General features: G+C 43.0%; 1 protein-coding gene across 1 annotated transcript; it reads right to left on the bottom strand.

Moving 5' to 3' along the window:
• Nucleotides 1–2,432: 2,432 nt before the first annotated feature.
• LOC124041006 (procollagen galactosyltransferase 2-like) lies at nt 2,433–14,260 on the bottom strand. The gene is made up of 12 exons (XM_046358155.1): nt 14,146–14,260; nt 10,814–10,924; nt 10,479–10,596; nt 10,083–10,217; nt 6,809–7,013; nt 6,428–6,547; nt 5,616–5,689; nt 5,307–5,413; nt 4,602–4,734; nt 3,600–3,727; nt 3,231–3,437; nt 2,433–2,930 (listed from the first exon to the last, which is right to left on the bottom strand). The coding sequence occupies exons 2-12, from the start codon at nt 10,885–10,887 to the stop codon at nt 2,645–2,647; spliced, it is 1,587 nt and encodes a 528-aa protein (XP_046214111.1). The 5' UTR covers nt 10,888–10,924; nt 14,146–14,260; the 3' UTR covers nt 2,433–2,644.
• Nucleotides 14,261–14,612: the final 352 nt, after the last annotated feature.

Here is a 14,612-nt window from a genome sequence, read left to right as displayed (position 1 = left end):
GTACCTACATAAGGACTTAATAACCCATTCATAACACATTCATAAGTAGTAAATGAACATTGCATAAATGCTTATGTTAACAAGTTGATATTTCAGTTTTGTCACTATTTGCAGTTAACAAACGTTTATGCAATATTCATTAAATGCTTAAATGTGTACTGTATGGGTTATAAAGTGCTTATGTAGGTTCCCTTCAGATAAAGTCACCAATAACTCAATTTACATTTTACAAACCACTAAATCTGGCTGGGGGGGGGGGGCATAACCATATCTCAAACAATTTAATTAATCACGCTGAACACCTTATAGGGCATACTATGCTAATTGTTTCCCACTGTACACTAATTAAACAAATCTACACAGCTGCATTGTTTGTATAAGAACCAATATTTTTAGAATTTTGTTAAGCCAAATTTTTACATCGACAACTCTTTTAAGAAACCTCTTATTTGAGCTTTGGTTACGTAGATAAGAGGACCTGTGGAACTAATTGAAAAAATGCTCTTGATATGACATGTTCTTTGATATTTATACTCTCAGGTGTCTTTTAAACATTTCTTCCATATTTCCTGTGCAGCACCCAAGTGTAATCATGTATTGTTGCTATTATTTTAAGGATTAATTTATTACGATTTATAATTTGCGTGGTTTAATTCATTTTTCCCATAGCTTATTATTTTGTGATATGGAACATATACTAATAATTTGGTTCCATTGTTTGCTTGACACAGACTGCCAGTACTTTTTCATAATAAATAAAAACCTTAAGTTGCATGTTTTGTGTGTGTTATTTTCTTGTTAACAGATGACTAACTTGTATCTGTATATAAATGTTGATTTATACTTGACATATCCCCTTTTTTGTGAATATTGTTTATGTTGAAGGGAAGGTTGTCCGCAGATGGCTTTCAAAGTAAGGACAATTTGATCAAATCCCTTGCAAAGAATAGTTCACCCAAAATACAAAATGACATGTTGGTTTCCTTACCCTGTCAGCAGTCTACGGACAAGGTATGACCACAATCCTTGATTCATCATTTGGTTTGTTTTACTTGACAACTGCAATATTTTTACAATCTGGCACAAATCCAATGCAAGTCGACGGTACCCTGTGTAAGTACATATTCGCGTCTCGTGTCCAAATGATCTATTTAGTAACTTCATTGAGCTTTTTAGATACTTTAGGATGACTTGGACATTAAGATAGAAAAATGCTAATATCAGAACCATTGACTTGCGCTGGATTTGTGCCACAGAGGCAAAAAAAGTTAGCATTTGGAAACGGTGACCAGGTAAACCAAACCAAAGCATGGATTGCTGTCATACCTTGTCCATAGACTGCTCACATGGTAAGGAATCCAATATGTAATTTGGGTGAAATATCCCTATAAACTAATACAATCAGCTGGAATGTTTGCAGACAGCTAAAAGGCATCATTCTTTAATTAAGCAATAAGGCATGAGGGGGTGTGGTATATGGCCAATAAACCATGGCTAAGGGCTGTTCTTATGAACGAGACACAACGTGGCTAGCCTGGACACAGCCCTTAGCCATGGTATAATGGCCATATACCACAAACCCCCAAGGTGCCTTATTGCTATTATAAACTGGTTACCAACATAATTAGAGCAGTAAAAATAAATGTTTTGTCATACCTGTGGCATACGGTCTGATATACCACGGCTGTCAGCCAATTAGCATTCAGGGCTCGAACCACCCAGTTTATAATCCTGATTATATAACGGATGGGTCTAATCCAGAATGCTGATGGGATAAAACCCCATTCCAGTCGGTGTCTATTCCACAAATTACCACCGGCTAAATCTATGACATTAAAATGCCTATTTACTTTGTTCCATCTGACTGCACAATCCACTGTCTCATCAGTCCAGCCAGGCAAGTGATAAACCTGATCTCCACTATAAAAAGCATCTAGACATTAAATCACATTTCTTTTAGACTAACATTTAGTTTTCAACAGTGGAGGTTTGTATAAACCTTGCCGTCTGTCTTTCCGACATTTGCAACATTGTGTCAATATTAAAATGAGATCTCCAGCTGTTCCATAGTAATGAATGTGTAGGGGTCGGGGCAAAACAGAGGCAGGCAGCGTTTCTAAACCAGTCGAAATCATGAATCAGCCGACATAATTTTTGGTGGATATATACAAAGTAATGTCAATTGAAAAAAGGAAACGAGATGCAGCTAGTTTGCAGTATTTCCAGCTTCAGTTTGAAGTGATTGTATTCGGTGTGTTGTTGGCTAGCTCCTCTGATCAACAGTGTCCCGAAGAGAGAGTAAAATGTAATTGTGAACGCACAATGTCAATGTCATCATTGTAAATAAGAATTTGTTCTTCACTCACTTGCCGAGTTAAATAAAGGTTGAATAAAAACATGATATGCCAGGTGAAATGGCGCCACGTTCGCTCATTGTTATGCATGTATCCAAATAAAGTTCACTAGAAAACAGCTTAAACAGATGCAAATGCAGCTACTGTTGTTATTCTGGCTGCACTGTTTGATGTGACTGTAAGTTAGCCGTAGCAAGAAAGAGATAAGAATGTTGCCAGCCAATATGGCAATGGAAGATTTAATTTATTAATCATAGGAGTAACGTGTGTGTTTATGTGACCTCAACTCATCAGAGTTCATCTCTTTGATTGCTGGCAGAGGAGGGTGAGGGCGCGCCTCCTCCTTCCTTGGCGATGCCTGGGGGCATAGGCCGTCCCTGGCCGTCCTGCTTGCTGCTTCGCTGGGTGTTCTGCCGGTCCCAGTCGGTGGTTGTGGCCTCATCGTCCCAGATGGTGGAGGTCTCTGTGTCGCTGAAGTAGCCCGGCTCGCCAGTATAGTGGGTGGGGAAGAGGAGCAGCGGCTCCACAGAGAACGCCAGCAGGTCCCTCTGCTCAAACTGGGCCATGTACTCCTCCCTGAGGGCAAGGAGAGTTGAGGAGAATTAAAAAACAACAACACATGCCCGGTATGAAAACAAACTCTTCTCCGAGCTCCAAAAGGCCCATTGGAAGATCTGCCTGGAACCACCGCCATATTGACTGCACCGTTTTAATCTCTACCTGGTCTCTGAAGATCAGCAAACACTGGGTTTGCAGGGCCAAATGTCATTCAACAAGCATGTGCTTGGTGAATAAGGTGCTTGCGGGAGAGAGATAGAGTGAGAATGTGGACAATGCAGTTAAAAGACAAAAGCCTGTCCGACCACTGGAACTCACCGTGGGTGCTTGTTGAACATGACAGGCAGGTACTCATCCACAGGTAGCATCTTGCCCAGGGCCCGGGCGCCCAGGAGCCTCTTGGCCCCCTGCAAAGAGAGGGCGTAACCCAGGGTCCAATAGGAATAGTCAGGGTGTACCAGGTTACTGACCCCCTCCACCCAGCGTTCTGGCTGCTTCACCTGCAGGCGCTTACGCCCCACATAGCTGAGAGAGAGAGGGAGAGAAACGTCAATTTATAAAGCATTCCTTGAAAAATAAGCCATTTTACACTATTATGCTGCATCCTAAGATCAGACACACATTGGAATATTGTCTGTCTGTCTGCCTGTCTATGTTAGAGTGTGTATGCAGCCAATCAGCCCTCACATCAGATCCCAGTCCAGTCCCACTCGGTCCACGTTCTCCATGATGGTCACCAGTCTGCTGCGGAAACGCGGCTCAAACCTCACATCATCCTCCAGCACCAGCACACGCTGCAGTCCCTGTTCCACCACCTAGGGGGAGACATGCACCACAGGACAGCCACTGAGCCAGGGTTTGAATCTCCAAATACTTGATACATTAAAACAAGTGACATTGCTTTCTATCTTATATCTTTACATCTAAAGTAGTTTGAGCACCGTTACGGATCATTCTCCTTTTACTGCAGTGGGATAAATCAGGGTCACACAGAGTGATTCTTGGTGGTCTTAAACAAATCTACTTTGAAACAAAAGTATACGACACACACATGGTTATGGGCTTACAAAAAACAAGACACATGTACCATGTCAGATATAGAGTTGAAATGTATTCAGTTTTGAGTTTGTATCCCAATATTACACTTTATATAGATCACACAAGCCTTAAATGCAACAAAACCGTTTGACATAAAAACACAGAATTTTTGGGGCCAAAAAATGAAAGGAAAGTTTATTAACTATGAACATTCCACCCATAAGGCCACTAGAGGGCGATCTGGTCATTTGACTGCAAAGGGGAGGAAAGGGGTGTACCGTTATCAATAAAAGTGGCAGCTATAAATATTTATTAGGATTTTTATGCAACGTTTGTGTACCTATTCCAGATATAGACTAGATGTGTACCTGTTCCAGGTATAGACTAGATGTGTACCTGTTCCAGGTATAGACTAGATGTGTACCTGTTCCAGGTATAGACTAGATGTGTACCTGTTTCCATGTATAGACTAGATGTGTACCTGTTTCCATGTATAGACTAGATGTGTACCTGTTCCAGGTATAGACTAGATGTGTACCTGTTCCAGGTATAGACTAGATGTGTACCTGTTTCCATGTATAGACTAGATGTGTACCTGTTCCATGTATAGACTAGATGTGTACCTGTTCCATGTATAGACTAGATGTGTACCTGTTTCCAGATATTGTAGTGACTGAGGAAGCAGCCGATCTCCCCTCGCGTCAGCACACGCCCCGAATACGGGTCTTTGTACCCAGGCAACATGTCTATGCCCATCGCTTGCAGCTGGGACGAGTTCAGGGCTCTGAAGAAAATAAAAGATGAATAAAACATAATTAAATGTTTAAACCCAGCCCAGGTGCGTAGGTCTACATTTTGCACCTGTGCAGTGTTGGCACCTGTTCTTTTTCTGATTCAATTCAGAACGGGAGAACAAAAGATCAAAGGAAAATGAAGATACTGAATCAAAGTTTCATGTTTGAGGAATCCATATCACATCAATCCATGCTCACTTTATTACATGTTTTGTTTAACCTTTATTTAATTAGGCAAGTCAGTTAAAAACAAATTCTTATTTACAATGACGGCCTACCCCGGGCCAAACCAGGACAACGCTGGGCCAATTGTGCGCCGCCCTATGGTACTCCCAATCACGGCCGGTTGTGATACAGCCTGGAATCTAACCAGTGTCTGTAGTGACGCCTCTAGCACTGAGATGCAGTGGCTTAGACCGCTGCGCCACTCAGGAGCCTGAGTGGAACCATAGTGGAGAGGAGTGAGGATTCAGAATGGATAGCAGGAAATGTATTTTTATTTCCTTCTGAAATAACAGGTGCAGACGCTTATGTAAAGTGCTTTTGGATTGTTGTGTCGTACTTGCCATCCACCGCCTCTGTCAGTGTGATATCAATGCCCAGAACGGCAAGGGTGCTCAGCATTCGATCCCGCCGGTCAATGCGACGCTTCAGATTAATCAGAAAGATCTAGAATGAAGGCGAGGAGAACAGGTCACTAAAATCCAACTGTTCCATCCATAATCACCTTTCTCATGATTTGTATGAAATAGAAGTGTCTGTGATTTCTTTCAAACAATGACAGTGGATGACTAAAGCTATACCATAGTGTAGATATACAGTAGTGTAGATATACAATAGTGTAGATATACTGTAAGTACATTCTCAGTACCTCATCAAATCCCATCTTTTCCAGAGGTTTAGCTGTATGGTGCATGTATTTGGACGGCTTCATGAGGTAATCGACTGAAGAAAAATACCTGTATTAGACTCTTATTACCAGATAAAAGATAAAAGCAGATCACACTGTGTTAAGACATTTGCCATCTATGATTTGTAAGGGAATTCGTCAGTCTCTCATTAATGACCAGTTTAGGGATTCTCTGAAGAGACGGGGAGAGACGGAGAAGCAGAAGAGATAACAGAAGAGTGAGAATTCTGACACGGCTGTGAAAGTGAAAGTCAAACGGCATCACAGAGACTGGTCTGTAGGAGAGGGGAGATACGTTCAAATATAGTGAGGGTAGTGTGAGTGTGTGTGTGGGCGTGAGTGTATGTGTGAGTGTTTGTGTGTGTGTGTGTGTGTGGGTGGGTGGGTGGCGTGAGTGTGTGTGTGTGTGTGTGTGTGTGTGTGTGTGTGTGTGTGTGTGTGTGTGTGTGTGTGTGTGTGTGTGTGTGTGTGTGTGTGTGTGTGTGTGTGTGTGTGTGTGTGTGTGTGTGTGTGTGTGTGTGTGTGAGTGAGTGTTTTGTGTGTGTGTGTGTGTGTGTGTGTGTGTGTGGTGGCGTGAGTGTGTGTGTGTGTGTGTGTATGGGCGTGTGTGTGTGTGTGGGCATGTGAGTGTGTGTGTGTGTGTGTGTGTGTGTGTGTGTGTGTGTGTGTGTGTGTGTGTGTGTGTGTGTGTGTGTGTGTGTGTGTGTGTGTGTGTGTGTGTGTGTGTGTGTGTGTGTGTGTGTGTGTGTGTGTGTGTGCATCAGAGTACTCACTCAGAGCCTCGGTCATGGTGTGGCTAAAGCTCTCCACCTCCTCCTCCAGACTTTGCTCTTGCTTCAGAGGCAGTGGCAAATACCCATAATGCTCTCTATTACATATGTACATCTGCACATCTGTATGGAGTCACAGGTTTAACATTAGACACGTAAAACATAATACATATAAATAATAATTGAGTGTTTGTTTGAGCCTGCCTGGAGTGCCACATAGCCCGGCTATTCCACTGGTTCCACTGTGCCAGACAAGCTCAATCAAGCGCAACTAAAGTATTTGAAAGAAAACAATGACTATTTGAACTAAGATATGACACACATTCAATACACAGTAAGGAAACTGAGCATTTTAACACAATTCATTATGACTCTATGACTGACCTGCCCGCCGCGCGGAGAAGGCGAAGACCATGATGTCATCCAGGGGGAAGGTGTAATCGTGGTGTGGAGGGTGGAAGGCCAGCGCCCGGGTGGCGCTCCGCCTCAGGTCCACCATGAAGGTAGAGTGCACCATGGGAACAGCGAAGCAGCCCTGGCGTTTCCAGTTCCTGATGGGAATGTACTCAGGGGTGCGCTTGTAGTAACCCTAAGAGGGCAGGAAGAGACACAGTGGACCAGAGAAACTTAAATAGAATCCCCAGGGACAATCCGGCCCATCGTTACATTTTCTGTGGCCCCCTGACATAAATGCATTTTAATGAATTATAAAATTCCAATGATATGCTCCCTGGAAATGTGAACAATTTAAATCTTAAAATCCAATGGTGAGCGAACAAGAAAGCAAAATGGTAAAATACAATTAATAAACAAAAGAAAACACATTTAATGAGCATTAAATGTATAAATCATCATGGGTTACAAAGATTCTTGATATCTACACTCAGTGGCCAGTTTATTAGATACACCCATCTAATACCGGGTCGGACCCCCCCTTTGCCCCCAGAACATTCTGAATTCTTTGGTGTATGGAAACATTTCTCAATTGGTATCAAGGGACCTAACGTGTGCCAGGAAAATATTCCCCACACCATTACACCACTGCCACCAGTCTGTAATGTTGACACCTGACAGAATGGGCCATGGACTCATGCTGCTTACGCTAAATCCTGACTCTGCCATCAGCATGACACCAGGCAGAATGGGCCATGGACTCAAGCTGCTTACGCTAAATCCTGACTCTGCCATCAGCATGACACCAGACAGAATGGGCCATGGACTCAAGCTGCTTACGCTAAATCCTGACTCTGCCATCAGCATGACGCAACAAGAACCAGAATTCGTCGGACCAGGCAATGTTTTTCCACTCCTCAATTGCCCAGTGTTGGTGATCACACATCCACTTGAGCCGTTTCTTCTTGTTTTTAGCTGATAGGAGGGTAACCCGGTGTGGTCGTCTGCTGCAATAGCCCATCTGTGACAAGGACTGACGAGTTGTGCGTTCTGAGATGCTGTTCTGCACACCACTGTTGTACTGTGCCGTTATGTGCCTGTTTGTGGCCCGCCTGTTAGCTGCACAATTCTTGCTGTTCACCTTCCACCTCTCATCAACGAGCTGTTTTCACCCACTAGACTGCCGCTGACTGGGTGTTTTTTGTTTGTTTCACCATTCTCTGTAAACCCGAGACACTGTTGTGCGTGTTAACCCCAGGAGGCCGGTTCTGAGATACTGGAACCGCCTGGTACTGATGATCATACCACGCTCAAAGTCACTTAGGTCACTCTTTTTGCCCTCTAACGTTCAACCAAACAGTCTCTAAATGCCTCGATGCCCGTCTGCCTGTTTATATAGCAAACCAAGGGCACGTGACTCACTGTCTGTAGGAACAATCCATTTTCATGAACGGGGTGGTGTACCTAATAAACTGGCCACTGAGTGTATCTCAACAAAAAAAAATGACATACTCACTAATTGAATTGACTATCAATGCCATATAAAACTGACAAATCAGAAGAAAAAAAATGGGAAAGGACAGAAGAGCCAATCATACAGTCATATATCACTAAGGGAAAGTGGCTAGGGGAGTGGTGATGAGAAGATGACAGAAGAGCCAATCATACAGTCATATATCACTAAGGGAAAGTGGCTAGGGGAGTGGTGATGAGAAGATGACAGAAGAGCCAATCATACAGTCATATATCACTAAGGGAAAGTGGCTAGGGGAGTGGTGATGAGAAGATGACAGAAGAGCCAATCATACAGTCATATATCACTAAGGGAAAGTGGCTAGGGGAGTGGTGATGAGAAGATGACAGAAGAGCCAATCATACAGTCATATATCACTAAGGGAAAGTGGCTAGGGGAGTGGTGATGAGAAGATGACAGAAGAGCCAATCATACAGTCATATATCACTAAGGGAAAGTGGCTAGGGGAGTGGTGATGAGAAGATGACAGAAGGCCAATCATACAGTCATATATCACTAAGGGAAAGTGGCTAGGGGAGTGGTGATGAGAAGATGACAGAAGAGCCAATCATACAGTCATATATCACTAAGGGAAAGTGGCTAGGGGAGTGGTGATGAGAAGATGACAGAAGAGCCAATCATACAGTCATATATCACTAAGAGAAAGTGGCTAGGGGAGTGGTGATGAGAAGATGACAGAAGAGCCAATCATACAGTCATATATCACTAAGGGAAAGTGGCTAGGGGAGTGGTGATGAGAAGATGACAGAAGAGCCAATCATACAGTCATATATCACTAAGGGAAAGTGGCTAGGGGAGTGGTGATGAGAAGATGACAGAAGAGCCAATCATACAGTCATATATCACTAAGGGAAAGTGGCTAGGGGAGTGGTGATGAGAAGATGACAGAAGGGAAATCATCAAAGAGGAATGGTTCCATCTGTTTCCCTGCCCCTACCAAAACCCTTTTCACCATGACACTAACAGAGCCAAACAAACAAACGGACGGACAGACGGACAGAGAGACAGACAGACAAGCTTGGCGGACATACAGACAGACAAGCTTGGTAGAGACAGACAGACAGACAGACAGACAGACAGACAGACAGACAGACAGACAGACAGACAGACAGACAGACAGACAGACAGACAGACAGACAGACAGACAGACAGACAGACAGACAGACAGACAGACAGACAGACAGACAGACAGACAGACAGACAGACAGACAGACAGACAGACAGACAGACAGACAGACAAGACAGACAGACAGACAAGCTTGGTACAGACAGACAGACAGACAGACAGACAGACAGACAGACAGACAGACAGACAGACAGACAGACAGACAGACAGACAGACAGACAGACAGACAGACAGACAGACAGACAGACAGACAGACAGACAGACAGACAGACAGACAGACAGACAGACAGACAGACAGACAGACAGACAGACAGACAGACAGAAGACAGACAGACAGACAGACAGACAGACAGACAGACAGACAGACAGACAGACAGACAGACAGACAGACAGACAGACAGACAGACAGACAGACAGACAGACAGACAGACAGACAGACAGACAGACAGACAGACAGACAGACAGACAGACAGACAGGTGTTATGCTTCAGATTGAATAAACATTTGGATGGCAGCTAAACAATAAAGTTGTCTTCTGAGAATGGGTCCAGTTGTGGGCCAGAAAAAGTTGGAGAGATTGTGACAGAGATGAATGAAGGGTCTACCTGTGGGGTCACACCACACCAGAAGTTGGAGTAGAGGACGCGGGACTCCAACATGGGCGCTACCACCGTTAAATTCTCTGCTATCATCTCAGTCAGCACCCGCCGGTTGGTCAGCAAGTTGTCAGTGTCCACAAACTGATTGAAGAAGGAATCATCTCAGTGGAAATTCTGGGTTTCTGTGGGCTGGCTCAAGTAAAGTGGGGGGAATTCACAATTGGCTATTTGTGGTACTTTCGACCAGTTACAGCTTTAAAAAAATGAAGGTGTCGTTACTGTAACAGTAAACAGTGCCTAAAACAAAATAGTTTGCCATCTCAAAATGTGATGCCTCTGCGCCTAATGACACCTACTACTGAGTGTTGTTGTCCCACTGTGTTGAGTTGTGGGTGACCTCACCAGTATGTAATCAGCCCAGAGAGCCCTGGCTGATCTAAGAGCAGCCTGTTTTAGCTTCATCACGTGGGTGAACCGAGAGTTAGGCCAGTGCTTCGGCCCTAACTCACCCACATGCGAGCTAGAGGAGAGGGGGAGATGGAAGGAGAGAAATGAGTGGAGAGGTCTTTATTCTTGACATTTGTTGACATAGATATTGAATGACAAGAGTGCACAGTATGGGTCCTTGATAGTTATGAACACCCCAGCTTCACAGGGAAAGGTGGGTCTTCTGAGAAGAAGACATGTAAAAGTGAATGTGGAGAAAAATGGAAGGATGTATTTCAGAGTGTGCTCACCTTGGTTCTTCCATGGGTGTCCACTTCACAGAGTGATACTGGCTCTGCACCCCTCTGATCCACTCCTGCAGCATGGCTGTGGTGTTGTCCACACTGTGGTCTGCAGCAGCACTGGAACAAAGTGGATCAGAAAGCTCAGTTGGTTGGAGCATAGTGCTTTCCACACCATGGTTTTAAATTTGATTCCCATATGAGCCTGGGACCGGGTTTCCCAGACGCAGATTAAACCTAGATTTAAACATGATGAATGGAGATTCAGGACATCAGATTTCTACATAGCATGTAATTTGATGTAAGTGTCTTCAGATAAAAACATCTTACAGTATTAAATCAGCTTAGACTTCTTTATTATTTCTGTCTCTCTCTCTCTCTCTCTCTCTCTCTCCCCCCTCTCTCTCATTCATCAGTGCTGTGCCACTCCACTTCACATCTCACCCTCTCTCTCTCTCTCTCTCTCTCTCTCTCTCTCTCTCTCTCTCTCTCTCTCTCTCTCTCTCTCTCTCTCTCTCTCTCTCTCTCTCTCTCTCTCTCTCTCTCTCTCTCTCTCTCTCTCTCTCTCTCTCTCTCTCTCTCTCTCTCTCTCTCTCTCTCTCTCTCTCTCTCTCTCTCTCTCTCTCTCTCTCTCTCTCTCTCTCTCTCTCTCTCTCTCTCTCTCTCTCTCTCTCTCTCTCTCTGCCTGGTCTGTCATTCACCAGTGCTGTGCCACTCCACTTCACATCTCACCCTCTCTCTCTGCTCCCAGACCACTATTTACTCTTCTCACATTCACCTCATATTCATCTCTGAGTATTTCGGTAGAGAGGTTGAACTCAGGCCACTTAATCCACTGACAGCAACTGGTTTTTAATAGGTTTTGCCCAATGAAAGTGCCCTCCATTCAGGGATTGATACATATTTTATTCATTTTTTATGGTAACATGCAGTTATAATTAGCCCATAGGGCTGGGAGATACTGTAAATAATCTATTGAACTCTACCTCAGTAACGTCCTTAGTGGAACTGAGGAATTTTTACAATTCAAAACAAAAATCTGATGCTCTTTACACAAAATCACCCAATATTCCCAAAAGGAAAGCATGTGGTGTCTTCTGGAATTGGTGGGCAACAATGTGACAATACATGACTGCTTTAGTTTACATCACTCAGTGAGCTAATCATACTCTGATATGATAAATAATTTAAATAATTGTATTTATTTCAAAGGGTAAAATATCTAAAAGTAAGAAACAATGTGGAACAAAATATTAAATTGAACATGTTTTACCAGATGGCGATACGATCCTTAGGATATTCCAGCCTGTCGATGCACCCCAAGAAGTAGGGAAGACTGTGCTCCGCATTGCGCGCAAGAATACTGAGCAATACTTTGGGCTTCAGCAACAAAGACTCAGGAAGGACAGGTTCTACGGGTTCAGTTATCAAGTCTTCTGTACAGGTGTTGTATGGGAGTATCCCGATCAAAATCAAGAAAAGCAATCCGAATCCCACAATTTCAAACGGCATTATTTCCTTAGGGGGTGCTCTATCTCCCTCCTGAACTACATGTACTGCAGCTGAGAATGGATGAATGGTGCAAGTCGAGTATGTGGCACTGATCTGGTAGGTGAGATGCAGACAGTGTGAAGACAACCGGTGAACGGCTGGTAAGCCGACTTTCTATCCACTCATATGTTTTATTATTTATGTTTTCTGGGGGTTTTCCTTGCAGTGTAGGACTACCAATTTCGACCTATCCCAGCTAAATACAAACGTTCCCACAACTTTAGAGAATGTTCCCTTAAGAGACTCATTATGTCATTACCTAACGTTTTCATAGGAACATTCCCAGTGATGTGCAAGGACCGTTTCCAAGAGACCATTTCCTCAATGTCAAATAGAATTTACCTAGAACGTAGTTACCATGTTCTCAGAATATTAATGTTCTAGACATGTTTCATAAGAATATTGCAAGAACATTCCTGTGTTCATGATGTTGAAAAAGTAGAATGTTTGGTTATGGCCCTCTGGAGGTTTGTCTAGTTCCCAGCTTGTTCCTGCAATGTCCCTAAATACATTTTTACAATGTCTTCTGATGGTCCCAAAGAAACATTCTTGCCCCCCCCCCAAAAAAAAACAACAACATATCTTTACATGCCACCCCTTGTTACTGTTGCCAAGCCAATCAAGGCCCCGATTGGTGAACAACTGATCCACCCAGAGCCTGTAACTTAAAATGTTTTCAACTTACATATTTAACACAATTTGACGTACATTATTACATTGTGCATGGTCATACAGTAATTATTATTCAACATGTCCTCACCTGGGTTTTAAACTCAGAACCTCTGGGGTCACAGCATTCCGATCTTCCTGCTACACCAAAATGTCTGTGTCAGTTATCAGTTAATCTCACTATTATCTAATTGATTGCATATCCTTTATTTTAGCAATTTCTGAATTGTTGTCTAACGTTGGTGGGGTATTATAATACGGGATTTTAGGATTTTCTGTATAGTTGTCTAATGTTGGTTTGTCGGGTATTGTTATAGGGGATTTTAGGGTTTTCTGTACAGTTGTAAAGGAGAAGAGTATTATCAATCATAAATCAAGTTTATAACAAGTTGCAAAAGGGAGACATCACCGGCACAGAAGCAGAGAAAATGTCTAACAGTCCTTCTCTGAGAAGGCACTTTATATTTTAATCAGACAGTAACAAATGTTCTATAAACACCAACTTGAGAGGCTGGGAGGAAGACACAACATCAGCGGCTACAGAATCACAGTGTCACAATATCAGTGTGCCCTTGGCTCAGTGTAGCATCGACCTTTAACCACATCACTCAACACTGGCTGATATTTGATACTGGCAGTTTAATTAACAGGTCAAATGTACCAACATCAGTACTTAGTCTCCGAACATGAAATACAGGAGAGGAATTAATCAAACAGAATCCCCCATTACAGGCTTATTAGTATGTTTTAAAGGGATAGTTCACTGATTACAAAATGACACATTGTTTTCCTTACCCTGTAAGCAGTCTATGGACAAGGTATGACAGCAATCCATGCTTTGGTTTCGTGTCCCTGGCACTGTTTCCACATGCTAACTTTTTAGCATGTGTGGCACAAATTCCATTCAAGTCATGGGACTGATATGAGCTTTTTTCGCTCATAATGTCCAAATAATCCGAGAGTATCTAAAATTGATTGTGAAGGTCAACAAAGTCATTTATAGGTGATTTTAACGAATCCCTTTATCTCCACTAGAGAGTTGCCAGTGAGCTCTGTGGGCCCTCAGGATGGCACATTTCTAGCTGTGGACAATGATACAACAAGTAAGCTGAGGTACTGACCACCAGAAACACTTTGTTCCTTGGAGAGGAGTCCTCCACCAGCCTCTCCACTGCTACAGATGGGAGGAATAAGACTGTAGGAACTGGCTGCTTCCATGGACTCTGGAGAGCACTGAGAGAGGGGCAGAGGAAAGGAGAAGGAGCCTGTAAGCATTACTAGTCACTGTTGTACTGTTATTCTGTATTTCAGTTCACTAATATCTTAGCAAGACATTCTGTCAACACAGTTGTTAATAACTGTTTTTACCCCTTATTTTTTGTCTTTATTTTTCAGGCTCACTGAGTTGCTCAGGCAGATGAAAACCAGATACCCCTTCCAAGCAAAATAGTATTTTTTCTTGTGTGTTGTTAACTTTTTATCATTGTTTTAACACTGTTTTGAACATTGAGAAAAAATGTTCATTATTTTTTATTTTAATTCACCTTTATTTAACCAGGTAGGCTAGTTGAACACAAGTTCTCATTCA

This window comes from Oncorhynchus gorbuscha, linkage group LG08, assembly GCF_021184085.1.
Source record: "Oncorhynchus gorbuscha isolate QuinsamMale2020 ecotype Even-year linkage group LG08, OgorEven_v1.0, whole genome shotgun sequence".
In the NCBI taxonomy this organism is placed as follows: domain Eukaryota; kingdom Metazoa; phylum Chordata; class Actinopteri; order Salmoniformes; family Salmonidae; genus Oncorhynchus; species Oncorhynchus gorbuscha.
This window is presented reverse-complemented; position numbering and strand designations above follow the sequence as displayed.